Source organism: Canis lupus, chromosome 3 (genome assembly GCF_003254725.2).
Source record: "Canis lupus dingo isolate Sandy chromosome 3, ASM325472v2, whole genome shotgun sequence".
Classification (NCBI taxonomy): Eukaryota; Metazoa; Chordata; class Mammalia; order Carnivora; family Canidae; genus Canis; species Canis lupus.
In genome coordinates, this window is record NC_064245.1 from 53,936,705 (window position 1) to 53,964,064 (window position 27,360).

Below are 27,360 nucleotides of genomic sequence, written 5' to 3' on the forward strand. Positions count from 1 at the left end.
TGTGCTTGACTAGTGCACACACCTGCCCACTGCCTTTTGCCAACAGTTCATTCAGTCTGTCAGGCAGGACTTGGAGTGGCAGCTTTGGTCAAGGAGCCAGGCGGTCTTCTAAGGAGGTCGTTGGGAATCCTCTCTTTCCAGAATCAATCAGCTAGATTAGACACAAGGAGGACATTTCTAAACTTGGCAGTGACAGGGTTTTTTTTTTTTCAATTTATTTATTCATGAGAGACACAGAGAAAGGCAGAGACATGGGCAGAGGGAGAGAAGCAGGCTCCCCATGGGGAACCGATGTGGGACTCGATCCCAGGACCCCAGGATCACGACCTGAGCCAAAAGCAGACGCCCAACCACTGAGTCACCCAGGCATCCCAGGAGTGACGGTTGTTAAACCAAACCACGTAGGCTGTGAAATCCCCATCATCAATCCCATTCCTTCATTTCCTTGCAAACATTAAGGACTTAGGTACCATCACTGTGTTAGGTACTAGGGAAGGGTGATGAATGAGAAATTCCATTACCTGGCTTCATGAAGTTTTCACAGAAGTAATCCCATCTGTCTGGGAAGCTACGAGAGCTGTCCAAGGGAGAATGGATAGGGTGGTTTCCTAGCTGATACTAGGTTCTGGTGTTTGGGTTGTAGAAGATACTGGCTCTCTCTTCCCCTAAGTCTCCACTTAAGAAAAGAGGTGACATTAAGCTTAGCAAAACTTTCTATTTTTTTTACTCCTCTCTAGTTGATAGGCACACAAAACATCTTAGAAAAAAAAGGGACACAAGATCAGGCTGGACCCAGGTTGGGAAATGACCGACCGTGGTCATAGAAAGGCCAAGAGTCCTCTGCTTCCTGTTCTGCTTGCCCCTGGAACAGGTATGTGGGGGCAGGGAGGGCTCAGCATACACAGGCCTTCGCGTGGCTTGGCCTGGAACGGAAGGGCATGGCCTTCCTGAAAAGACCTCAGGAAGCCCCAGTCCTCTTGGCAGATCTCCTGCCAGCCTTTGCTCTCAATTCAGTTACACCTATGTCTGTAACAAGACATTTCCCCTAGATGTACATGCATTTAGGGACTGATGTTCTGTCGCCGGTTGGTTCTAAGTTCATGGGAACAGCCTTGGGACAGTTGAAAAATTTATAATGAACACCTGGGTGGCTTAGCCAGTTATACATCAACTCTGGATTTAGGCTCAGGTCGGGATCTGCTCCCTCCTCCTCGTGCACTCTCTCTAAATAATAAATCTTTTAAAAATTTTATAATAAATAGTACAAAAACTGCAGTGGGTCCTACAGCCTCAGACTCTCTATGTTCAGGAGCCCCCTCCCTGCGGCCTCCCTGGTGTCTATCAACAGTACTGCCAGGCCTGGCCTCATCAACCCCACACCTGGGAGTCCCCCACGACTCCTTCCTCCCTCGCCACCCTGAGGGCCATTCAGGAATCCAATTCTACCTGCCAGCTCCCACCTCACCCCCACCCCCACACGGAGCACAGTCAGACCCTTGTACCTACAATAGCACCCAAGCTCTTTCCACTTCACCCTTCAGGTCGTTGCTGGCATGAGCGTTCTCCAACACAACTGAGCCTGGCACTACCCAGCTTAAACCCTCTGGGGCTCCCCATCCCTACGTTCCTTGGATGGCCCCCGTGCAACCTCTTCACTGCACCCCAATCCACAGACTATCCTTGTCCCCCTGGCCGCTCCCCGTGAATGTGTTCCAGGGGGCCTCGCCTTGTCCTCATGCTGTCCCCCCTTTTCTGAAATGCTCGGTCTGCCTAGGGCATATCTGTACATCTCAGAACACCCAGCCTGGGTACCCCCTCCTCCAGGAGGCCTTCCCTGCTCTTCTTTCGCAGACCTGACCCTGCCTCCTGCACTGGCTCGTTCCCTGACTTTAGAGTCTGTGAGATGATTCTGCCCCTCCTCTGCCTTCTAGACAGAGGTCCTAAACTCTGTCTCCAGCACCCGGCTCAGGGCCTGGTATGTGACAGGAACTCAGTTTATTTTTGCCAGCTGAGTTCTCTTCATGGGGATATACGGAAATGAAGAGGCAGGTGGAGCCCAAAACTCTGAGTTGGAAAATAGACTCAGTTTCCCACACTTTCCTTTGGTAAGAAGATAAATATAAATTAGTTTTTTTTAAAAGATTGTATTTATTTATTTGAGATAGAGCACGAGAGGGAGAGACAGAGCATGAACAGTACGGCAGAGGGAGTGGGAGAAGCAGACTCCCTGCTAAGCAGGGAGCCCAACATGGGGCTCGATCCCAGGACCCCAGGATCATGACCTGAGTTGAAGGCAGATGCTTGACTAGCCACCCAAGTGCCCCAAATGTAAATTAACTTAAACCTCAGTGTCTCTCACCTAAATTATGATTTATTGGAATTGGTACATGAAATCACAGCTGAAGACATAAAAACCAACTATCCAGGGTGCCTGGCTGGTTCAGTAGCTAGAGCATGTGACTCTCGATCTTGGGGTTTTAAGTTCAAGCCCCATGTTGGGTGTAGCGATTACTTAAAAAAATAAAATCTTGCCTCTCTCTCTCTGTGACTATCATAAATAAATAAAAATTAAAAAAAAAAATAAATAAAATAAAATAAAATCTTAAAAAAAAAAACCAACTAACCAGTATCCTAATGAAACAACTCATATTTGAAATATCACAGATATCAAAACGCAGTGGAAAACTAGGCATCTTCTTACTGTAGCCAAGTCTAATACACAATCTGTTTCTCCTCTGTCTGGACAGGCAATGCAACTTGGAGACTGTATCTTACTCTTTGGTCCCAGTGTAGTCATATGACTATATCCTGAGACAGCTCCCTTTGTTTTGATCTTTTTTAAAAAATACAACATACAGATAAGCCCATGGAAGTGTAAGCTCCTTGCACTTTTACAAACTGAACACACCTGTGTGGCCAGCACTCAGATCAAGAAACAACTTTGCCAAAAAAGAAAGAAAAGAAAGAAGAAAGAAAGAAAGAAAGAAAGAAAGAAAGAAAGAAAGAAAGAAAGAAAGAAAGAAAGAAAGAAAGAAAGAAAGAAAGAAAGAAAGAAAGAAAGAAAGAAAGAAAGAAAGAGAAAGAAACAACTTTGCTACATCCCAGAAGTCCCCTTCAGGTCCCCTCCCAGGCAGTACTTTGGCCCCCTGTCCCCTGCCCCCATTCTCAAGCTTGGTGTAGTGGAGGGAGTGTGTGCACTGGACAGACCTGGCTCTAGACACTTGTGCCATTAACCACACACCCTCATTTTTATTAGAGATTTTACAATTGGAGGCAGGTCATAATGAGGCTTCTTTTTCTTTTTCATGGAATTTTCTTTCCCTTTGGGTTGTGTTTATAGTTTACGAAAAAGCCATAATAGTTTATAGTAACGATTTACTGAGCGGTTACCATGCACAGGCTCTGTGCTAAGCTCTCCACATATGCCCCACTTAATCTGGACAACGAGGCAGGGAGGTAAGTGAGGTAGGTCACTATCCCCACTTTAGGGCAGAGAGGCCCAGTAAGTACGTTGCCCAATGCCTGTTCTGCTACTACAGCCCTGAGAAATATCTATGGGAAGAATGGAGAGAACAACAAAACACTGAAAGATAACTGATATGCTGCCTATGAGTCTTCTCTGGGGCTGGCATCAAGAAGATCCACAGATGTGGGCAGCCCTGGTGGCGCAGCGGTTTAGCGCCGCCTGCAGCCCGGGGTGTGATCCTGGAGACCTGGGATGGAGTCCCACATCGGGTTTCCTGCATGGAGCCTGCTTCTCCCTCTGCCTGTGTCTCTGCCTCTCTCTAGCTCTCTCTGACTGAATAAATAAATAAATCTTTTAAAAAAATAGTCTTCTTTAAAAAAAAAAAAAGAAAAAAAAGAAGATCCACAGATGTAATTGGCCTTTCCTTGCACGTGACCACGTGGCCAGTGGTGCTCTTCCCAGCCCTTTACCCCCTACCTTGGGGTCCTGTCTCCTAACAGAGAGCTCTGCGGGGGCCCTCACAGGCAGCACTGGAGTCTTTCAAACCTCCCTGCTGCAGGGCCCTATGAAGCTATTCCAAATTTCTGGACATAGGAGTAGGGTCCTTCCTTTTCCCATCCTCTTGACTTGATAAAATAGCCCCAATCCCAGAGGGAATAGACATAGAACTGCATGAAGGATGGTCAGGTTTTGAGCTGGAGGGTTTCCTAGCCTGGGGTAGAGTAAGGGTGGATGGTGAATTCCATTTGCCTTTGCAACTGGGCTCAAGCCTCTGGCATCGGCAGAGGCTGTGGCTCTAGGGCCCTCTGGCCCCTGGGGTTCCCCGCTCCTGCTGGCTCTTCTCAGTGTCCTAACCCTGAGAACTTTCCACCCTTCACAGGCCCCAGGCAGCTGTAGAACTGCTGCGGGATGTGGAGTCTGGGTCCCAGGAAACCCTGCCCAGGCCCCTGACCACTCCCAGGCCCCGGCAGGCATGACATCTCTGTTGCCTGTTTACACTGTTGGTACCAGAGGCAGGGGTACCTGCCAGGAGGCCTCAGAGGTGGTACATTCTGGCAAAATCACCACAGATTTCTGGTCCCCAGCCTTTCTGGTGCAGAGCCTGGAGATGTACACCTGGAGCCTGGAGAGTACACCCAGAGATGATGGAATCCTGGGTGGTAGGCTCGTGTTAATGATCCCCAGTTATGAATTCATAGTAGGGGATCTCCTATCGCAAGCCACCTTCAGAGCACCCCTTGTTCCTGGTCTTGAGTGACTGAAATGAGTGGCTTTATGATCAGACAGTGCTTGAGCAGCATGGAAGGAAAGGAAGGGATCATGTGAGGGACAAGCAGACACCAGCCACCCTCAGGAGGCAGCTTATCAAATCCAGCTTATCTTCATGCCCCCCTCACCCCCAGCGCCGTCTACTCAGTACCCAAGATCCCCTTGATAACTCCTCCTTCCAGGTTGCCCTATGAACACGTCCTCTTGTTCAGATATGTTAGTATCACTGGTTAAACTGGAGTTAAATGGATGTTCCAGTGTGCCCAAGGAACAGTAGCCTCTACTCATTATATGTGGCTGTGATCCATCAAATTTCTGGAGGATAAGCTTATCTCCTTCATCTGGAGATCCTTGTCTGCTGAGGCACTGCTTATCAACACCTCCGTGCAATGTTTTTCTAAATACATTCCAAAGATCTAGAAACCAAACTTGCTTAAACTGACTAGTGACCTCTGCTTGCCTCTTCCAGCTGTCCCACACAGTGACGCCCTTCAGAGCTCTTAGGCCCTGTGCGTCTCCCACCCCCTCTGATACTTGCCGTGCAGTGGGTGGAGTGTTGGGAGCCTGGCAGACCTGGTTCCAGACACACTTGTGTGGCTGACTAGCAGTATGAGGAGGGCAAATCACTTCTGGAGGCCTCATTTTCCACATCTGCCAAACCGCTGGTGATACTTGCCTTTCTCATTCTGGAAGGCTGCTGGGAAGAGGTAAGTCACTCTGTAAGGCCACGAACATTGAAATGCTATTCTCTCTGGTAATACTGACAACTCTGATCTAGATGGAGCCTGCTTTCACCAACAAATGGACCTGTCTAGGTTTTTGAGGACAACTGTCCTCTGAGGAACCAGGAGGCTGCAAGAAGGAAAGTATCTTATCTAAATAGACCTTGGGGGAGGGGGTCCTTTAGTCCTGTTCTTTAAGGGGTGTGACTCACAGCTTGAGGACATGTATGCATTTTTCCCTTGAAATACTAATGTGGTGTTGATGGTGAAGGTGATATGACCTGAGGTTGGGACCACCCTCTCCATGCTTGATTTTGCTTACAGTGAAAGTTCCACTTGCTCAGGAAATGAGTTAAGGTAATATAGGGGGATCCCTGGGTGGCGCAGCAGTTTAGCACCTGCCTTTGGCCCAGGGCACGATCCTGGAGACCCGGGATCGAATCCCACATGGGGCTCCCGGTGCATGGAGCCTGCTTCTCCCTCTGCCTATGTCCCTGCCTCTCTCTCTCTCTGTGACTATCATAAAAAAAAAAAAAAAAAAAAAAAAAAAAAAAAAGGTAATATAGGGCATGGGCTTGGATCAGTGATTTTCAATTTTCTTTTTTTTTTTAATAGCAGAAAATACGTAAAAGCAAAGCTGCTCTGGTGATTTGGTGGGAACTCACAACTTAGGACTTTCTGGAAAGCCCCTCTTGTCACCTGGCCCTTCCCTTGTGCATCTCCTCCCCCACCTCAGGTTGCCAATTGTGTGGGCAGAATCATAGCTTCACGCACCTCCAGTTGAATTTTGGATCTTTCATTTGTTATATAGGGAGATCTATGCAGGATTCCTTGTCAGATCCAAACCAGATAAAATATGCAATGTAGATGCTTAATAAAGTACAGTTTCCTGCCCCCTTCCCCTGTAACTGCACCTTCTTACCTCTTGGGCTCACCCAGTTGCTCTCTGGTATTTCTTTCCAGCCACTAAGTGCGAAGTCACCTTTCAGCACTTACCACACTGCATTGGAGATATATGAGTGGTTCTGGGCAGCATTTAAAAAAATGCATCCCCTAGGGGCGCCTGTCTGGCTCAGTCGCTGGAGCACGCGACCCTTGATCTCACCGTGGTTAAGTTCCAGCTCCACGTTGGGCACAGAGATTACTAAAAACAAATAAATAAACTTAAAATAAAAATGCATCCTCTGCTGGACTGCATTCCTTAGAGGAGGCGGGAGTGTTTCCTTTGGGCCAAAGTGGATGTTCCATGACTGATTCTTGAATGAGTAAGCGTCAGTAGGATTCATCCTGAATCTCCCAGGACTGTGCACTCAGGAACTGGGGGTGGTGTGTGGTGTATGTACACGTAAAGCATTTCATAGGGGACATGCCAGAAAAGTACTTTCTTAAGTAGCAAAAAAAAAAAAAAAAAAAAAACTCTGAATTGGAGTCCTGGCTTCACACTCGCAGACTTCCTGCCTGCAAGGGTCCTTCTCTGTCTCAGCGCCCCCGAGAGTGCGGGAAAGGAGGATGTTCACACGTCCTCCACCTAGGACGGTCCTACCCGTGGCTCTGAACTCCCAAATCCCGCGTGCCGTGAGGTCCCACCCATCATTAACGATTCGTCTGAAACACATAGACGCCTAGGCCACCCCCGCAGCTTATTGGCTAACGCCGCTGTCAATCTGCGGGCACTGGCGGAGGCCTATGGGAAATGGAGTCCGACAACACCGAGTCCTTCTGGGGCTTGCGTTTCCGCTTCCGGTGTTTAGTGGACGTCCGAATACCCGGACTCCGGGTCTGGGCTTGGGGGTCCGGGTCGTGTGGGGACATTGCGTAGCCGCGGAGCTGGTGCGGCGGGCCCCGGCCGCCCGTACTCGCGGAGCCTCCGGAGGCGCGCGCAGGTCTCAGCGGGGACGCTGGCCGCCCTCGCCGGCGGTGGTGGGGGGCGGCGTGGCCGGACCGATACCCTGGGTCCCGCCGCCTCGGGCCCAGGCCCCGTGAGGGTCCCGGGCAGGATGCGCCCCTCGTGCTGGCACCGCCGTCCTTCGCGCCGCCCACCGGACCCCGCGGGGAGGACCCTGGCCCCGTAGGCGCCGAGGCCACCCAGTCCGCAGGGCCCGCGTGGACCCCGTAAGTCTTCCAGGGAAGGTCGCCCGCGGAGCCACCTTCCAGTGTAAGTCACGCTCTGCGGGCCAGCCCCTCAGCCCACGGTCAGGGAGCCCCGCGTCTTCCCTGCCAAACATCAGCTCTGTGACCTTGGGCGAGTCCCTGGGGGTCTCCAAGGAATGCAGTCCCTGGGCTGTGATTGACCAGCCGAAGTATCTCTTAACTTTCCTGCCAGCTCTGAATATGAATCTGTGTCTTTATTATCCGTGCTTTTGAAGTTGAGCCAGGGTAGATGTCCCTGTTTGGGAGAGAGTTCTTGCAGGACTGGGGAGGCCTGAGTGGGGGGCCCGGTGCCGAGCCCCCCTCCAGAGATGTGGTTAGTTTAGAGGTTGGATCCTATGCGCCTGAAGCCTAGAGCCCGCTCCACCCGGGCGCTGCTCTCCAAGGTGCTGCTACCTTGTGCACCTGCTCGTCCTTGTCCTGTTCACTCCTGAAGACCAGTGGCTTGGGAGGGTGGGCAGCTATTGTCCCCAGGATATCTCCTCCAGCCCTTCCTCATTCATAAGTATGGATAATTGACAGCTTTCTTGGCCTCAAGTAAATTGCTATGCAAACAGTGTCAGGCTCCCCTACTTTCCAACCAGATTGCTAGCCCTTGACCCTCCTCTCAGACTTTGGGAGGTGCTGCCCCACACATCTCCATCCCCACCCCAGCGACAGAGGGCCAGACTCCACAGGCACCAGGACTTGGGAAGGGGAGAACAGGAGGGCTCTTTCCTTCACCTCTGTCTTTCTGGGCTAACTTGTGATGGTCACTTGCCTTCACTCCGTAATGTATCTCTGGCTCTAGAATTTCAAGTTAACTCGGTGACTCCTATCTCAACGTAGTGTCCCAGTGTGCTAAAGGAAGAAGTTTGAGCATCAGAACCCAGTTGCAAGGTTCTTCTCTGAGCTGAACTATGGCTGTGTCCGTGGGCCAACAAATCCAAACTCCTCAAGTGCAAGAAGACCTTCGAATAGTGAAGCTGGAAGATGATTCCCATTGGGAGCAGGAGATTTCCCTTCAGGAGAGTGACCGTGGACCAGAGACCTCCTGCCAGCGTTTCTGGCATTTCTGCTATCAGGAAGCATCAGGACCCCGGGAGGCCCTTATCCAACTCCGGAAGCTCTGTCGTCAGTGGCTGAGACCAGAGGAGTGTACAAAAGACCAGATCCTGGAGTTGCTGGTGCTGGAACAGTTCCTGACTGTCCTTCCTCAGGAGATCCAGATCTGGGTTAGACAGAAGCATCCAGAGAGTGGAGAGGCGGCCGTGGCCCTGGTGGAAGACTTGCAGAAAGGACCTGGACGATATGGGCTCCAGGTGAGAAACAGGAAACTTGTTCTGAGTGGTTAAAATAGGGGAATGTGGGATCCCTGGGTGGCGCAGCGGTTTGGCACCTGCCTTTGGCCCATGGCGCGATCCTGGAGACCCGGGATCGAATCCCACGTCAGGCTCCCGGTGCATGGAGCCTGCTTCTCCCTCTGCCTGTGTCTCTGCCTTTCTCTCTCTCCCTGTGACTATCATAAATAAATAAAAAAAATTAAAAAAATAAAATAAAATAAAATAAAATAGGGGAATGTGAGAGACTGCACTCCCTTGGTTTGCCAGCGGTATGGGTGACGCATAGAGCTCTGCTGTTTGTGTCAGGTGCTGTTTGCTTATTCCCTGAGTCTGGGAGCCCAGCTTTCCTTCCAAGCTCAGACTGACTCCAGGGAATCCATTACATAGGTTGTTCTGAGTGTTGGTCCCTGCCATTAAGTATGAGTGGTGCTTAAGGTGCCTTGAACACCACTCTGGTCGAGGAGGAACACACAGATGGACCAAAAAGCTGATTGTTGTTGTTTTATACAATAGCTGTCATTCATCAGCAGCCAGCTGGAAGCAAGAGGCTTCACTGGTCTTCCCTGATAACACTGGACCTTTGGGTCCTACTGAAAAACAGCTGTATTTTTGGTTGGCTGCATTTTGCTGGGGATTGACAGGTGTGGCTCCAGGAGAGAGCCTGGGTCCCAGACCTTCTCTGTTAGTCTTCCACACATTCACACTTCCTACTGCCCTGCAGTGATTTGCATAAGACTGATTTCTTCTTTGTTTCTTTGTGTCTTGGGATGATTAAGCTTTAGTACCTATGGAATTTTGACCACTTCTGGTCCTTGAACAGGGACAGAAGGTACACTCAGAGGAGTTGGGACCCTTGGGATCAGCGCCAGGTTCCCTAAGCATCTATCTGAAGCAAGTGCAGACAGAATCCATGTGTCTGTTACAGGTGATGGTGAGAAACTCACAGCCAGAACCAGAAGAACAGTTGAATCACAACCCAAAAGTAGAACTCCGATCCTTCCACAAGAACGGTAAGAGGCAGCAGTTTGGGGAGGAGGAAGGACCCTTCTGTGGAGAGGGTGTGAAAGTCCCTTCTGAGTGGAGGGAGTGGGATTTCTTTCCACTTGGAAGATGGGGCATGTGAAATGAGGCTGGCCACATGAATCTGGGGGATTCTCAATAGACACCTTCAAAGGGAAGATGAGCCTTGGTTGGCATGTTTTGTAAACTTACATAGGGGAGTCTGTGGCACTTTTCCTTATGTGAGTGGCAGGCTACTGGTCCCAGTAGGTTAGGTGTGGGCACAGATTTTAGGCCTGATTGCTGGGAAAAGCACAAGGTAGGGTTAAACTACAGCACAGTAATTCTCAGAACAGGTACATGTGTCCCTAGACCAATTCAGACAATTCATTTAAAAAAATTTTTTTTAAAGATTTTATTTATTTATTCAAAAGAGACAGAGAGAGAGAGAGAGAGGCAGAGACACAGGCAGAGGGAGAAGCAGGTTCCATGCGGGGAACCTGACCTGGGACTTGATCCCGGGTCTCCAGGATCAGGCCCTGGGCTGAAGGCGGTGCTAAACCACTGAGCCACCCGGGCTGCCCCAATTCAGACAATTCAAATGTGTTATCAAAACTGAAGAAGAAAATCATAAAACTAGGACAGTCAGTAACCTGGATGGAAGGGAAAAGTCCATTTTTTTAAATTAATTAATTTATTTATTTATGATAGTCATACAGAGAGAGAGAGAGGCAGAGACACAGGCAGAGGGAGAAGCAGGCTCCATGCACCGGGAGCCCGACGTGGGATTCGATCCCGGGTCTCCAGGATCGCGCCCTGGGCCAAAGGCAGTTGCCAAACCGCTGTGCCACCCAGGGATCCCCAGGGATCCCCATTTTGTTTTTTTTTACCAACCTTCTTTCTGGGACAAAGTGATACAAACAGACAGGGGAAGACTCTTCTATTTCGAGCTAAGTCAGGCTAGTCCCCAGAAGGAGTCAAGAAACGTTGTCTCCAAACAGATCCTCGGGCTCTGGGTCTTTCTCTGGAGGAGAGTGGTGGTGACCAGGGGATCCTGAGCACCTCCCAGGTGAGCTAGACTTTTTCTCTTACTCAGGACACATTTTACTACTCATGCAGGGGGGCTTTTGCAACCAACTCTCTTGCTTATCAGAAATGCCAAGGCAAATTTAGCCATCAGGGAGGCCCAGTAACATTATAGATTTCATCTGCCAGAAAAATGTTACCCAAACAACTGTTGCCTAAAATTCTGTGCCTCTTTACGTAAGGCAGCACCACAGTTGAGGTAGTGAGGAATTGTATTAAAGTCATTCTTTTCCTTGCTCCTGAGATTGTAAGATTATGCTGATTTGCTTGATTGCCTTAAGGGGAATAGTTATTTCCATATCGGAATCTTGCCTGTATGGTATGCAGGACTACGGGTGTAGGTGTAGCCAGGGACCAGGGACGACAGCTTCAGAGTCAGACAGCCCTGAGTTCAAGTCCCAGCTCCACTGCATACTGACTGTAGAATTTTGAGCAAGTGTGAAAAATTTCCAGCACACTGCATAAGTGTTCACTAAATGTTAGCTGCTTTCTTGCTTTATTCCTCTCCCTCTGTTCCCTTCCCCTGCCCCTTATTGCCTTTTTAAAAAAGATTTATTTATTTATTTTTTTAGAGGGAGAGTGAATGAGTAGGGAGAGAGGCAGGAAGAGAGGGAGAGAATCCCAAGCAGACCCCTCACTGAACCCAGAGCCAAACGTGGGGCTTGATCCCCAGATCCCGAGATCATGACCTGAGCCAAAATCAAGAGTCGGACACTTAACTGACTGAGCCACCCAGGTTCCCCATGCCTTATGGCATGTAAAAGCCAAAGAAAACTCATGTTTTAGTTTCTTCTCAATCTTTTTTGTCACCTGCCCTCTGATGAAGGCAGTGTAAGAGGTGTTTTGTCCCAAGGCAGCATATTTTGAGTAGGGTGTTGTGTTTTCTTAGGAGTTGCTGACACTCGGTGATGTGGCTGTGTATGTCTTTCAGGAGGCACGGAAGAAGCCAGAACCTGGATGGAGGAACCACCTGGAAAGAAGTTGGGAGAGATCTGCAAATGGGGCTGTACTGGGTAAGGGTGTCGTGTTCCTGTACAGAAGTTAGCTGGTGAGTTCCCATAGTAGTTACTACTCCAGACCTTTTTGGGCCAAAATTTTCAAGTCCCTCAATCCTGCTTAAAAAGAGACCTATAATCTAATACCAAAGTCAGTGCTATCGAGGATGAGTTTCTAGAGCCCAGAGAGGATATTGTACCGAAGCTCATCTTAGGAAGACGGTCAGTAAAGCCTCTGGTGGGAGGCTAAATTTTGTTACAGGACAGATGAACATGTGTGTATAGTTCTAGATCTGGGCCTGGATTTTTTCTTTTCTTCCCTCACAGTCCTTTCACCAAGGCTTCCCAAGAATCCCCTGAGACTTCAAAAAAAAAAAAAAAATTAATAGTATCTCCCTTCCCTGGCATATAAAGTGGTTGGGATTAGATTTAGCAAACCATTGTGTCTTCTCTTTGTCTTCCTGCAAATAGATTTGCCAACCCACGACCTAGGGTCAACTGCCACAGGGAGGAGGAAAACCCACAGAGCCCAGATCATCAGGGTCTCGGAGAGGAGGGCACCAGAGACTCTCCAGCGAGTGGGAGAAGAGTCAAGCCCAGCTACTTGCCCATCCTGAGAAAACCCAAGACCTGGGAGGAGCTGGAGTGGCAGGGCCTGGAGGATGAGAAGGTGGCAGGGGTGCACTGGGGCTATGAGGAGACCAAGATCTTTTTGGAAATTCTCAGTGAGTCCTGGATCCATGAGAAGCTGCGCACCTGCCATCGGAATCGCCAGGTGTACCGGCTGGTGGCTGCGCGGCTGCGGGAGCGCGGCTTCCTACGGACCCTGGAACAGTGTCGCTACCGGTTCAAAAACCTCCAGACCCACTATCGCAAAGCCAGGAGCAGCCGCACTCCAGGCACTTGCCCCTTCTATCAGGAGATGGATGCCCTGATGTGCCCACAGGCTGCCATCCCCATTCCAGATGTGGCAGGGGCTCTGCTTAGCCAGAGTGACCCTGATGTGGAGCAGGAAGAGCTGCAGGAGGGTTACTGGGGAGAGGAGGAGGCGGTGCTGGCTGAGGCTGTGCTGGAACGCGAGTCAGAGGAGCCGGGGCAGAACACGGGCCACACAGCAGCATCTTTAGAAGGGCATTCAGGAGCCATCACAGAGGATTCTGAGGGGTACGAGCTAAGTGTTGAAGAAGTGTCTGGAAGCCCTGGAATCCCCACCCTGCTTCATGGTCCCACTGGTAAGCCCTCGTCGTGAGCAAGATGGGAGGACCCTGGCTGTCAGCAGGGTATGGAAAGAACCCCACCAACCAGTTATTTCAGAGATGCCATGGGGCCAGGGGGTTCTGCACCATCTGGAAAGGGCTGGGAAGGCTATTTTTACAAACAAGTGGGACAGCCCTTTGTTCCTGTGTGCCATTGAGAAAAAGGAAAAACCCTTATGTAAGAATAATATTTATAAGCATAAAAATAAATGTGTGCATATTGTTGGATCAGGTCCTGTCACAGAGGACAAGGAAGTCACTGAGGCTGAGGCAGGCGGCAGGTGTTTCTGCTGGCCTCAGGACACAAACAGCTGCGGCATCTTAGCTTTCCTCTCTTCCTTTCCTCCAGGGGTGCACTGGGGCTATGAGGAAACGAAAACCTTCCTGGGGATTCTTGGGGAGCCCTACATCCATGAGAAGCTGCGCACCTGCCATCGGAACCGCCAGGTGTACCGGCTGGTAGCTGCGCGGCTGCGGGAGCACGGCTTCCTGCGGACCCTGGAACAGTGTCGCTACCGGTTCAAAAACCTCCAGACCCACTACCGAAAAGCCAGGAGCAGCCGTGCTCCAGCCACCTGCCCCTTCTATCAGGAGATGGATGCCCTGATGAGCCCCTGGACCCTCACTGGCACCGTTGATGCCCTAGAGGTGGCGGGAGGCCTGTTGTGGAACAGGGGGGACTCTGAAGAGAACCAGAAGGCCACGCTGGAGGATGTGACATGGGATGGTAGTGAACTGGCCGAGGAACCCCAGGAGGAGCCCAGGAGCCTTGGCCCCCAGGCCTGGAAGGGAAGTCCCAGTGGTAAGCACTCCTTCCTACAGTGCCCCTCAGAGCAGTGGGAAAGGGAATCATTTGGGACCGGAAGCAGGAGAGATGGTCACTGTCTGTGCCTCTGGAATGGGCTTGTCAGGAGAACTGTTATTTCCTTAAGGGACGTTGTTGACTGCTTGTCCTCAGATATTGCTAGAATCAGCCCTCTGCTGAAGCTATGGTACGAGGTGACTCACAAGACAACTTTGAGGGTCTTGCTCTGCTCTATAGCAAATGGGTCTCCCTGTCTTCTTTGAGAAACAGCATTATAGAAACAATATTTAGTAACAGTTATAGGAGGAAAGAGAGGTGGGGGTGACTTAACGTTCCAGTTGTTCATTTCCATCCAAAGTACCCTATCCATGTGAACTCTGTGCATATTATAGACAATAGCCTGCCAGCTTAAGACTTGTCTGTTCTTGGATAAACTGGTTACATACCCTAAGCCTCCATCTTCTCATCTGTAAAATGGACATAGTGACAGTTTCTACCTCACTGGGCCATTACTAGGACCCTGGCACAGGGCTAGCACTCAGCAGATGTTGTCATTATCATGAGCCTTGTAATTATTGTTAAATACATGAACACCTTGCCCTGTACTCCTCACTGATAGGGGCAAGTTTCCTGACTCATTAACTAAACATTTTCTTACAAAAACTAGATTTTCTGGGAGGTACTTCCTTTTTTTTTTTTTTTTTTTTTAAGATTTTATTTATTTATTCATGAGAGACACAGAGACACAGAGAGAGAGGCAGAGACACAGGCAGAGGGAGAAGCAGTCTCCATGCAAGGAGCCTGACACGGCACTTGATCCCAGGACTCCAGGATCATGCCCTGGGCTGAAGGTGGTGCTAAACTGCTGAGCCACCCAGGGATCCCCTGGGAGGTACTTCCATTCTCATCTCCCCTACCACTTCCAGATATGGGAACAGAAAGCAGACTACGTAAGAACTCCATGTCCTTTCTTGCTTGTCCTTGAGCAGGACTCCCAGTTCCCCAGCCAGAGGGGGTCTAAAGTGGGAGGGAAGTAAAGAGCCTCTGAATGCTGATCTCCAGGACTTTCGGAGAACTTCCTGTGCAAATGGGAAATGAATGAAAGCTAGGATGGCACCTATAAGGAAGTCTGACCCGGAATTCTGAACATGGACAAAGCAGCACCGAGTGAAGGCTGGGAGAGCACCTGCTCGCTTGGCCTTCCCGGTTTTTTACTCTGAGGTGCTGAAACAGCAGGTGGTGGCAGAAGAACAGGAAAGCAGGTGGCACCAGGAAAGCCAGCTCTCTTTATTGACCTTGGCTTACAGATATAAATAAATTATCAGTGTTTATGATTTCCCTTTCAAATTTCTTTTTTTTAAGGCCCTCTTTGTAAGTAAATTCTACCCCCAACATGGGGCTTGAATTCATGACCCCAAGATGAAGAGTCAGTCATATGCTCTACCAACTGAGCCAGCCAGGCACCCCTCCCACTTAAGTTTCAATCTGAATTTTTTTTTCAAATATTTTATTTATTTATTTGTGAGAGACACGGAGAAAGAGGCAGAGACATAGGCAGAGGGAGAAGTAGGCTTGATGCAGGGAGCTCGATGCGGGACTCGATCCCAGGACCCCGGGATCATGACCTGAGCCAAAGGCAGAGGTTCAACCACTGAGCCACCCAGATGCCCCTCAATCTGAATTTTATGATTAACTATCGTATAACCAGGTTAATAGAAAAAGTGAGCCTTGGCAACCCCCAATTAAACTGCAGTCAAAAAAATAAAATAAAATAAAATAAACTGCAGTCAACCTCCGATTATTAGAGGGGTGAATTTCTCATGGTTCAGATGAGCTTCCCTCCTTGATGGGGCTCAGTCATTTTGCTGTAATGTGAGAGGATCCAATATAGTACTGTTCTTCCCCCACTCAGATTCTGGACCCACCAAGAAACATAAGAGTAACCTGTTGAGATCAGAATGGCAGCTTTCTAACGAGTAGAGCCACAGGACAATGTGGCTTGATGGGTAGCCACAGTGGGCTTCCTCACACTGAACCCCAGACAACCATAGCATTGCCCACAGCGTTGCCCTGTGGGCATGGAGCCTTCACTGCTGGGCTTCTGAGCCATGTGTGCCCAGCTCCTTGTTAATGGAAGGAATCCTTCCTCCTACTTGAGAAGGAAGGGGGTGGGGAGGGGCCAGAGTTATTCTCAGGCTTGTCCCTCCACCCGGAAGGCAGCATCAAGAAGAGAAAGGTACCTTTTTAGTACTGATTGCCAGCCAAGGTGGGTGGGAGGAGAAGTGAGGAACCACGCTCGGGGGCAGAGGCTCTTAGGAGTAGGGAGAGGAAGAAATGGGTCTAGACCATGCCCACCTCCCTTCCTTCAGCCTTTCTCCACACAGCCTTCTTGTTTGAAGCTGGGGGAGGGAGGAAGGCCTGCAAGTTGGCTGTCTGACCTGTGGTTCAGCCAGATTCCCATTTCTGTGTTCCTTAATGGAAAGCTGACAGTTTTCTGTCACCATCAAGAAATTCTCAGTGTCCAGAAGGGGCCTCCTGCACATTGTTTGCATTCTTCTGAGCTCAGAAAGCAGGTCACATTTACGGTTTCATCTCATTCTTTCAGATCGTGACATGAGGACAGAGGACAAGGAGAATTCAAGCCAGGACATCTCAGTGGAAGCAGAGCTACAGGGAACACAGTTAGAGAGACCCCAAATAGATGCTTCCCAGGCCCCTGATTGGAGGAAAAACTGGGCAGGCGAATGTGGAGTGGAAAAGCAGTGGGAAACACCCTCAGAAGACAGACAAAAAGCACTCTTCCCTCCAGAAAGAGATGTAGGTAAACTCCTAGATCCTCAGGGAACCTACATAGGAAGGAAGGCCTGTCTGTGCTGCGCATATGGAAGGCATGTCAGCCAGAGCTCACACTTCGCTGTCCACAGATTAGCCCATACTGGGGAAAAGAAACCTTCCAAGTATGGCCATTGTGGGAAAAGCTGTGGCCGAAACTCACATCTGGTTTGCCACCAGAGAATCCACATTAGGGAGAAGCCCTACAAATGCCCTGAATGTGGAAAAGGCTTCAGTGATCCTTCCAACCTCCCAGCACACCAGAGAGTCCACACTGGAGAGAAGCCCTACAAATGTGGAGAGTGCTGGAAGAGCTTCAACCAGAGCTCAAGCCTTACTCTGCACCAGAGAGTCCACACAGGGGAGAAGCCCCATACGTGCACTGAGTGTGGAAAAAGTTTCACCAGTATCTCACACTCACACTTCAGTGCACACCAGCGAACACATACTGCTGAAAAACCCTACCAGTGCCCTGAGTGCGGGAAAAGGTTTAGCAAGAGTTCCACGCTCACCAGCCATCAGAGGATCCACACAGGAGAGAAACCCTACGAATGTCTCGAGTGCAGGAAAAGTTTCAGCGACCGCTCAAACCTCATTACCCACCGGCGAATTCACACTGGAGAGAGACCCTATAGATGCGGGGAGTGTGGGAAAAGCTTCAATCAGAGCTCCAGTCTCATCATCCACCAGAGAATCCACACCGGAGAGAAACCCTATGAGTGTGCTGAATGTGGAAGGCAATTCAACAACAGCTCACATTTCAGTGCACATCGGAGGACCCACATGGCAGAGACTCAAAATGTAGTAGGAGCATCTTTAAAACAGCAAGCCTAAGAACACTGCAGAATCCATTCCAAAAATGGTTTGTACTGTCCTGATTATCTATCACGACACCCACTCGAAATGGAGAGAAAGAATTTAGATCCCAGCCCAGTAGATGTTATTTTGTTTCTCTCTCTAAAAACTCACTTGGCTTATGAAATACTACTCAGGGCTTTCTTCTACACACTGTTGTAATGGAAGCTCATTTGCAGAGAATTCAGAGACTGGTTCTGAATTTGACCAGGTCACCATTACAGTATGTGTCCACTATGATCCTATGCCTTAACTTCCAGGCTTGGTAAGCTGGGGGTGGGAGTCCTGTCCCCGAGACCCTCCTCCAAGGATGGGAGCCTCCGCCCTGCTGTGTGGCTGGCACTGTGGCTGGCTGGCTCGGGCACAGAGCAGCACGTGCTGAGCTGTCTCTTCTCAGCACTGGGCAGCTGAACTGGGATTACTTAACTCCCTATACTTTTAAAGATCTTCTATGATCCTCCCTATAGGAAGATGGGGGCCTGGGAACTGCCTCCATTCTCCGCATTCATTTTCTTAGGATTTATATGGAGTGACTGGAAAGGAAAGCACTCTTATCACATTGGAGGAGGGCAAAGGAGAGGAGATCATCGCTGGAGGCTGGCTTTCTACATCATGACTTACCCTTCCTCTCAACATATTAGGTCGAATCATAGGAGATTGCTGTTTTGATCTCCAAAACCAGCAATTTCATGATTCAACCTAAACAGACTTTTTGCAGGGTAGAATTACTCCAGACTGCCAGCAGGGCTGCTGCAGAGCCTTACAGGTCCTGCTGTGTCCTAAGATACAACACTGGGTTGAGGAGATCACAAACAGGATGGTGTAGTGGAGAAAGTCTTTTCTGTTTGTAAATATATCCAGAGCAATAACTAGGAACCATGGCATTAAGAGGACTCCCAGCTGGAGGATCTGCCTCTCTACCACTGGCCTCTGACAAGTACACTAGCTCCTCCAGGGGAGGCCGTGTCCTGGTCCACAGGTTCCTGGAGATTGGGGTATCTCTGTGAGACCAGAGCACAATTCCTGGGGGCACACTCTGACACACAGAGCAAATGGTGCTCGGAAATAAGTTGAATACAGTTTCTCCCTCTTAAAATAGTTATCTTTGGGTGGCTCAGTCGGTTAAGCGTCTGACTCCTGAGATCTCTTCTCTATCTTGTGCCTGGGAGTTCAAGCTCCACGTTGTGTCTCATGCTAGATATGGAGCCTGCTTAAAAAATAAAAAAGTTTCCTTTGTGCATTTAACTTGAAAGTATTTTCCCACAACTTTCCAGAATCCCACCAATTATAAAACAGAGCACTATCTATTCATATGACAATTTCATATAATTAGATTTATAAAATGTGATCAAGTAATGAGTCTTTTTAAATGAACATAAAAGAACTTATTCCAATAAGTGTTACCTGTCAGGCAGTCATTCTGATGGGCTGTGGACTGTATTTGTTGTCGCCATATTGAAGACATTGAGTTTTCCTTTGAGATTTGTCTTCAAACCACCTCAGAAGGCCCCTCTCTATGTTTTTCCAGCACAGAGTAGTCCCCCGCACATAAGAAGGGCTTAGTAAACACTGTTAGAACCAACAGTTTGGGGATCCCTGGGTGGCGCAGCGGTTTAGCGCCTGCCTTTGGCCCAGGGCGCGATCCTGGAGACCCAGGATCGAATCCCACGTCAGGCTCCCGGTGCATGGAGCCTGCTTCTCCATCTGCCTGTGTCTCTGCCTCTCTCTCTCTCTCACTGTGTGCCTATCATAAATAAATAAAATTAAAAAAAAAAAAAAAAAAAAAGGAACCAACAGTTTGTTACCTAGCCCAGTTGCCTCTCTTATCCACGAGACTTGGCTCTGCCCAGTATCTGCTTTCTGAAAATAAATTCCCTTCAAAGGATGTCAATTTGTTACCATCGAGGAGACTTCAAAGACCCTATTTTTGGAGATGGTTTTCAAAAAGATCCCAGAAATTTGAGTTCAGAATGTTTTTGTAAGGCCAGGAAATAAATCTGACGTGTTATTTTAAATCATTTACTCTTTTGAATGAGAAAGTTTTTTCTTGGGTGGAAATTCATCATACTAAAACCAATGTGGCTGTGCTTTATAAAAAGACTTTGGAGGTAACCAGATTCCCTTTTGGAAACCTTTGCCATCATACTTCTTTAGAATGGAACAAGGAGATTCAAATATAATATCCACACAATTTCATCTCACATGTATTTTCCCCTTAGCAAAGCAGTGGGAAGACTGAGCTGGAGATTGTAGATCTTTCATACGGATTGTACAATCCTTGATGCAATAGGACATGTAAAGGCACTACTTTCAGTTCTCTGCGGAAGACTAGAGCAGGGTGTTAACACTAGGCGACTATCACATGGAGAGGCTTCCCAGGGAACCAAATGCAGTATGTACTTCTTACATGGTCTGGATTTTGATTTGAAGCTAGTCATCTGTTACATTGCTCAGGAGTGTTTTGATTTACCCATTTGTCCACCATGGTCCTTGGCATGAGCAAAGCTCTGGGGGCTTTTATTTTTAGCTCAACTCAGACTCACAATCACGGCTTCAGAGTTTTTGAACCAGGCAAGCAAAGTGGCTTTTGGAAGCTGTTTCCTTGGAAATCCCTCAAGATGAAAATAATAAAGAAAGTTCTAAGTGGGAATGCATGAAATTCATCTCTATCATAACAGTTGCAGGAGATGACACAGTCAATCTAATTATGTGTTGCAAAATTTTAACAGAAGCAGCTCATAGCAAAACCACTGGCTCTTATTCTCATTTACAGATAGCAAGAAATGGGAGTTGGGTTTCAGAAGCCAATTCTGCTAGCTGAAGCTGATGCAAGTATATTCACCCATTAGATAAATGAATTCCAACTGCATCCTATTTGTGGAATGGTCGAAGGGTGAGCTGCTTTTGTCAAGTTGTCATAGAATCAGCCCCAGGCCAGAGGCTTTGTGAGCCTGAGGTCCCCCAAGGCTGTGCCAGCCACATGGGTGGGGCACACCTGCTGACCTGCACGTGATCCAGGCCTCCCCTCAGCCCAGAAGCCCCCCCCCGCCCCCATACACACTGGCTTTGCTAGCTCTGCTCCCCCAGCAGAGAACACGACCCTCCCTTCAGGTCTCTCCAGACTCCATCTTCCAGAGTCTTCGCAGTTCTGTTAGCCCTCCAGTCAGGAAGGCAGGGTGAAAGGAGAGCAGTTCCGCTCATTGCCTACTGAGGGAGGCAGGCCCTTGCGGAGCCCTTCACTGCAGTGTCCTATAACCATCACAGCTGCTGCAGGTGTGGGGCACGTGGGGCACGTGCAGAGCTGCACCTGGGGCCCCCCAATCTTTCTGATTCCACCACGGGGTGGGGGACCTTGATCACCCTATTCTCAGCCCCAAGCTGTGCACTCTTGGGAGCCACGGCGGCTGTGGGGGCTGGGCTGTGAAGTCTGCACACAAGGGAATGATTGTGTGTGCTCAGAATGACTCCTGAGAGTCCCTGCCACAGCCCAGTAGGCAAGGACAGTGTCTTTCTCAGGCCTGTGAGATGCTAATGTGCAGCAGAAGCCTACCTTTTGCAGCTGCTCTGGACAGCTGGTCCCCTTTGCCCTGGGTCGTGGGTGCCCCTGCATCCAGGCCACAGCACCTCTCTGTGCTCCGCGTTCTCATCTGCAAAACAGAGAGGTAGTTGAACTGTCACTCCTGGTTCCGAAGTCTGATACCCCAAACACATTGCCATCATCCAGACCCATCACCCTCGCTGCAGCCCCAGGGTCTGTCCCTAGTGTTGTGAGGCCCTGGCCAGAGAACACAGCGCAGCCCTTGTTTAATTTTTTTTTTTTAAGGTTTATTCATCTATTCATGAGAGACACAGAGAGGCGGAGACATAGGCAGAGGGAGAAGTAGGCTTCCAGTGAGGAACCGGATGTGGGACTTGATCCCAGGACCCTGGGATCACGCCCTGAGCCAAAGGATCAACCACCTAGGTGCCCCAGTACGTTTGCATTTCTGTGCAATTATCCCACCATCCAACACCAAAGCTTTTTCATTGTCCCAAACTGATGTGAACTCCCCATGGACTCTCACCCCAGCCCCTGGCAACCACTCTTCTACTTTCTCAGTGAACTGGCCTAGTTCAGGTCCCTCGTTTAAGCGAAATCATAGATTTGTCCTTTGTGCCTGCCTTACTTCCTGGCACCGGTTCTGCCCACGCCCAAGGGGGTAGCACCAGGCAGAGAAAATCCAAACCACTTCACTGACTGGTGATACTTCCTAGACAGAATATAGCCAAAGCGATAAATGAGAGCAGATCCAGAGGCCACAGATGTGGGCGCCTGTCAGATGTCCTTGCTCCTCCCGCCTGGAGGAGGAGTACCTGCCCTCGCCCAGATAAGCGCAACAGCCACCTCCCTTACCTGCTCTCTCTGGAGCCGTCGGGGACGCGGCACGGCACTCAGGGCCCTTACCGACCGGCCACAGCCCGTTCTCTCAGTCGTGTTTCCAGCTTGCCTCGCTCCCCAGGCTGGGGCTGTGCCTCTTCTCACTTCGTCCTCTCCCATGCTGTTCCTTCGGCCTGGAACAGCCCACCGTCTCCTTAGCAGGAGGGAAGGGTGCAACTCCCATACCCCCTTTCCTGATCACAGCTGGTCTCTGGCTCCCGCTCTCACGACCCCTTCCCTCTCAGCGGTCCTTCGATGCCCCACCAGCAGGGCCAGGCCTGTGGATGCCCGCGCCGCCCACCCCGGCGGCCAGCGTGCTGCTTCGCACACAGCAACCGCTGGGGGACGCCCGCTCCCTCCCTCGGCCCTGACTGGACCCTTACTGGACTCCCACTGGACCCCGACTGGACCCTTACTGGACCCCGACTGGACCCTTACTGGACTCCGACTGGACCCCGACTGGACCCCGACTGGACCCCGACTGGACCCTTACTGGACCCTGACTGGACCCTTACTGGACCCCGACTGGACCCTTACTGGACTCCGACTGGACCCTGACTGGACCCTTACTGGACTCTGACTGGACCCTGACTGGACCCCGACTGGACTCCGACTGGACCCTGACTGGACCCCGACTGGACCCCGACTGGACCCCGACTGGACTCCGACTGGACCCTGACTGGACCCCGACTGGACTCCGACTGGACCCTGACTGGACCCCGACTGGACTCCGACTGGACCCCGACTGGACCCTGACTGGACTCCGACTGGACCCCGACTGGACCCTGACTGGACTCCGACTGGACCCTGACTGGACCCTTACTGGACCCCGACTGGACCCTTACTGGACTCCGACTGGACCCTTACTGGACCCCGACTGGACCCTGACTGGACCCCGACTGGACCCCGACTGGACTCCGACTGGACCCTGACTGGACCCCGACTGGACTCCGACTGGACCCTGACTGGACCCCGACTGGACCCCGACTGGACCCCGACTGGACTCCGACTGGACCCTGACTGGACCCCGACTGGACCCCGACTGGACCCTGACTGGACCCCGACTGGACCCCGACTGGACCCCGACTGGACTCCGACTGGACCCCGACTGGACCCTGACTGGACCCTGACTGGACCCCGACTGGACCCCGACTGGACCCCGACTGGACTCCCACTGGACCCCGACTGGACCCTTACTGGACCCCGACTGGACGCCCACTGGACCCCGACTGGACCCCGACTGGACCCCGACTGGACCCGCAGCGGTCACCAGGGCGGCGCTGTTGGCGCTTCCTTCCTGCGCCCGGGTCTGAGTCCTTGGCTGCGGGTCTCCTGGCCGCCTGTGCTTCCCTCCCGGCGCGGGCTCCAGGCTCGGAGCGCGGCTCCTTCCGCAGACGCGGGCTCCGGCTCCCCAGAACCCCAACCTCGCACCGGTGGGGCCGCCCCCCGCCCCCCCAGGCCCCGTTAGGTAGTTCGCACTCACGAGAGAAGCGCAGCGTGCCCCGCCACCGCAGCGGATCTGGCCCGGGCACAGGTCGGTCCCTGAGCCCGCCGGCTGTGGGGCTGGCGAACCTCCCTTCCAGAAGGGTCCGGGAGCCGCAGGCAGTTCCCAGCGAGCGGCCGGGGCTGAGCCTCCAAGGACGGCCTTTGAGACATCCCTTGCTCCTCTGACGTGCCTGGACATGCCTCCTGCTCCGCCTGGCGATTTCCTTCTTTATCATGACACCTTCTGTTCTAGAACACACCCTCTGAGCACACACGAGCAACAGCCGCCCCAAACCGAATGCTCACCTTGGCTTTTCTGCCGTCTGTTGTTTCTTGCTTCCTCCTTTTAATCTCTCCACATTGCTGTTGAGCCTTTCTCTTGTATTTTGAATTTCTGTGAAGCTAAAACAGCTCCTGAAGGCTCTCTCCCTCCCTTGCTACCGAGTCTCCACTGTCTGTGCCCCAAGCTGAACTGGAGTGGATCCCATGCGGACTTCAATGTGAACCGCTGATGGTCTTCAGGCCCCCCTAGGGCTGGATGCTCCAGGGCTTCGTCCTAGAGTAGCTGAGAGAGTCCCAGCTGTTCCTCCCTGGGGACTGCATAGGTTCCCAAAGGAGCCTTCTGGAAACTGGAGGGGAGGATTTGTAGCTGTCCCACAATTTGGAAGCACAACTGGCACATGGTGGCAGAGGCCACACAGGCATAATGACTGAGACTGTCCCACACAACCCACGAGCTGCTGGTGTGTGGAGGGCAGGGACTGTCGGAGTGGTTCACATCCTCGCAGCATGAGCATCACCTGGGAACTTACTCAAAATGCAAATTCTCGAGCCGCATCCTCAAACGTGAGGTGGCTTTATCATGTGGTGACTCAGCCAGGTGCAACCACTGTGGAGGCCGAGAAAATTAAGGCCGTTCTACCTTAAGTTCAGCATTAGCACAAGTACAGCCATCTCAGGCCCCTGTGAATAAGAGCTGAACTTTACCTTACTTCAGTTAAGCCCCGTATCAGAATGAGAACAGAGCTCAATGCCCTTGAAAGCCCCACATCAGAATGTAAATAGAACTTGAGGAATTCCTCCACCTCTTCTGAAGATCCCCTACACCAGCCCGTAAAACTAAGCTGGAACCCACCTCGGGGACCAAGTCCCTGCTCCGCTGTGGCTGTGTCGGGTATACTTGGACCCAAGCTCAAGCTTGTAAATAAACCCTCGTGTGTTTGCATCGGTGTTGGCTCCTTGGTGGTTTCTGGGATATGTAATCTTGGGCACAAGACCACATTCCCCAGAATTCATTTCCCTGTCTGTTTTCAGGTAGAGCGAGCCACAGGAGTCGTTTGGGGTGAGATTTGGAGATAGTGAAGGGGCAGGCATTTTTTTTTTTTTAAGATTTAATTTATTTATTTATGAGACACACACACACACAGGCAGAGGAAGAAGCAGGCTCTGTGCAGGGAGCCTGACGTGGGACTCAAACCCGGGTCTCCAGGATCAGGCCCTGGGCTGAAGGTGGCGCTAACTGCTGAGCAACCCAGCAATCTGTTTCAACCAGTCCTCTAGGCGATTCTGACACATGTGAAAGTTTGAGAACCACTAATGGAAGGGAACTTTTTTATATCTATATAAGGACAGTTTCGCACAGTTTTAATGTACCTGAATTTCCCAGAAACTCTACTATGATATAAAACTAAGGAAAAAAGTACTTTCTTTTGTTCAGAACTTTTCAAGGAGTTTTGTTTTGTTTTTAGTTTATTTCAGTAAACTCTCCCCCAACATGGGGCTGGAACTCACGACCCCAAGATCAAGAGGTGCATGCTCCGACTGAGCCAGCCAAGCATCTGATTACATTGCTATGCAGAAGTATGAACATTTATGTATTGAAATACATTATTTTGTATTTATACTGGTTTTAAAATTGTAAGTAAGCAATTTTCCCTGTAAAATTTTACTTCAGGATACTAAAGGGGTGTTTACAGAAGGCATGTTGGGGTACACAGTGTTGAGGGCCACTGTCTTGTATTAATAACAGCTTGAGTGAGTGTGTCTGTGTGTCTGGGAGCACCCACAGTTTCTGGGCCACATTTTGGTATTATGATTATAGGAATTGGGTAGTTCCCCAGATATATATTTTTTAAGATTTTATTTATTCATGAGAGACACACAGAGAGAGGTAGAGACATAGGCAGAGGGAGAAGCAGGCTCCCTGCGGGGAGCCCAATGTGGGACTCCATCCAGAGACCCTGGGATCAGGACATGAGCTGAAGGCAGATGCTCAACTGCTGAGCCACCCAGGTGCCCCTTCCCAGATTTTTTAAATGAAAATATCTTTAGTTGGGGCACCTGGGTGGATTAGTTGGTTAAGTTCTGGTCCTGATCTCAGGGTCATGGCCATAGGGCTCTGTGCTCAGTGGGGAGTCGGCTGCTCCCTCTCCCCCTGCTCTCTCAAATCTTTTTAAAAAAGAAAGAAAATGTCTCTGACATGGGAATTTGCCTCAAAAGTTTGAAAAAATGTACACACAAAATTACCCTACCCCCAACATCCCTTTGGTGCTACTTTCTTGAGTATTGGATAATTCAGATTTTCTACTAAAAAATAGTTTACATTGTTTTTAAGAAAACTGTCTTGAGATTTTCAAATTAACATATAATTGTTACACACTGTTCTCTTATAACCTTTGTTCTCTTTTTTTTCTTTTTCTTGCTTAATTCATAGGGACTTAGATGTAGTGGATTTGGGTTCCGCCTCTCTGCTGTGTACTGCAGGTGCTGCCTCCTGCTCACTGCACCTGCCTTTCAGGGCCCCTGCTGGCAAGCCACCCCCCCCCCCCCCCCCCCCACACACACACTCTGGTCCCGGCACACACAGGACACTGGAGGGCGGGAGAGGAGCCAGGGAGCTTCTCTGGGACTCCTGCAGTCTCCGGCTGTCTCCTCTGCAGTCCTAGCTCCTGCCCCAAGGTCACAGCCCCAGGCCAGGCCAGCAGCATTACTGTGTTCCATTGCCCCTGGGACGCCCAGGGTTCAGCTCCAGTCACTCCCCCACCACACTCCTGGATCCCTCTCTGTAACTTCCTGCTGCTGCTCCTCCCTCAGGGCCCCACCTTCCCTTGCATTCTCTTTCAGACTCATAACTAAATTCCTGAAACTGAATTACTAGGTGTCGGTTCAGTTTTTCAGGCTGGACCCTGAGTGATGTGGATTTTTATGCTATTTTCTAGCAAGGCAGATTTTGAATTGGTGCATCAATTCCATTTTCTAAATGACTCGTTTCTTCTTTCATTTGGTGAAATAATATAGCTTAGCCAGTGGTGTGCTGCAGTGTTTGCCAATTTCTGTGGGGTAAGTATGTCCATCATGGCCAATTTCAAACTGTCAGAGTGATGTCACCAACAGAGCCGAGGTCTACAGGACCAGCTCTCCCAGGTGGTGGTGGTGTGTGTGTGTGTGTGTGTGTGTGTGTGTGTGGTGATGGGCATGACAGAAGATGATTTCAGAAGATGGTAAAAATGATCACATATTGAAACTGAATATTTTAAGTTAAATTTCTCCAATATGTAACACTCTCTCAATTTCACTGTTAAATAAAATCATTTCATTTGAAAATGTCTTAGGTTTTTCTCACTTCAAGATACTTCCTAAGTGCTATGAATTGAATTGTGTACTGCCGCCCGCTCCCCCAGATTCTTAGGTTTCAACTAACTAA

General features: G+C 50.2%; 2 protein-coding genes across 5 annotated transcripts; one reads left to right on the forward strand and one right to left on the reverse strand.

Annotated features, from left to right (window-relative positions):
* The first annotated feature begins 7,192 nt into the window (after nt 1-7,192).
* Nucleotides 7,193-19,773, forward strand: LOC112653159 (zinc finger and SCAN domain-containing protein 20). Of its 3 annotated transcripts, none has more exons than XM_049108479.1 (7): nt 7,193-7,612; nt 8,396-8,906; nt 9,748-9,937; nt 11,944-12,025; nt 12,479-13,239; nt 13,613-14,065; nt 16,674-19,773. In XM_049108479.1, the coding sequence occupies exons 2-7, from the start codon at nt 8,505-8,507 to the stop codon at nt 17,732-17,734; spliced, it is 2,949 nt and encodes a 982-aa protein (XP_048964436.1). In that variant the 5' UTR covers nt 7,193-7,612; nt 8,396-8,504; the 3' UTR covers nt 17,735-19,773. The 3 variants fall into 3 exon arrangements, with proteins under 3 accessions (XP_048964436.1, XP_048964437.1, XP_048964438.1); XM_049108480.1 differs by having other exon boundaries at nt 8,434-8,906; XM_049108481.1 differs by having other exon boundaries at nt 7,195-8,906; nt 9,853-9,937.
* LOC125754875 (uncharacterized) lies at nt 10,327-24,043 on the reverse strand. Of its 2 annotated transcripts, none has more exons than XM_049108482.1 (4): nt 23,656-23,967; nt 22,149-22,306; nt 21,306-21,402; nt 10,327-11,982 (listed from the first exon to the last, which is right to left on the reverse strand). In XM_049108482.1, the coding sequence occupies exons 1-4, from the start codon at nt 23,891-23,893 to the stop codon at nt 11,819-11,821; spliced, it is 657 nt and encodes a 218-aa protein (XP_048964439.1). In that variant the 5' UTR covers nt 23,894-23,967; the 3' UTR covers nt 10,327-11,818. The 2 variants fall into 2 exon arrangements, with proteins under 2 accessions (XP_048964439.1, XP_048964440.1); XM_049108483.1 differs by lacking the exon at nt 10,327-11,982 and adding an exon at nt 19,807-20,367 and having other exon boundaries at nt 23,656-24,043.
* Nucleotides 24,044-27,360: the final 3,317 nt, after the last annotated feature.

What these genes read in the sequence shown, in the direction of transcription:
- LOC112653159 (XM_049108479.1), top strand. Translation starts at nt 8,505, where the DNA reads ATGGCTGTGTCCGTGGGCCAACAAATCCAAACTCCTCAAGTGCAAGAA. An exon ending in CCGATCCTTCCACAAGAACG is followed by an intron (nt 9,938 to 11,943) that starts GTAAGAGGCAGC and finishes TATGTCTTTCAG; the next exon opens with GAGGCACGGAAGAAGCCAGA. An exon ending in TGCAAATGGGGCTGTACTGG is followed by an intron (nt 12,026 to 12,478) that starts GTAAGGGTGTCG and finishes TCCTGCAAATAG; the next exon opens with ATTTGCCAACCCACGACCTA.
- LOC125754875 (XM_049108482.1), bottom strand. Translation starts at nt 23,893, where the DNA reads ATGATAAAGAAGGAAATCGCCAGGCGGAGCAGGAGGCATGTCCAGGCA. An exon ending in GACGGCTCCAGAGAGAGCAG is followed by an intron (nt 21,403 to 22,148) that starts GTAAGGGAGGTG and finishes TCTGTTTTGCAG; the next exon opens with ATGAGAACGCGGAGCACAGA. An exon ending in GTCCAGAGCAGCTGCAAAAG is followed by an intron (nt 11,983 to 21,305) that starts GTAGGCTTCTGC and finishes ACTTCTTTCCAG; the next exon opens with GTGGTTCCTCCATCCAGGTT.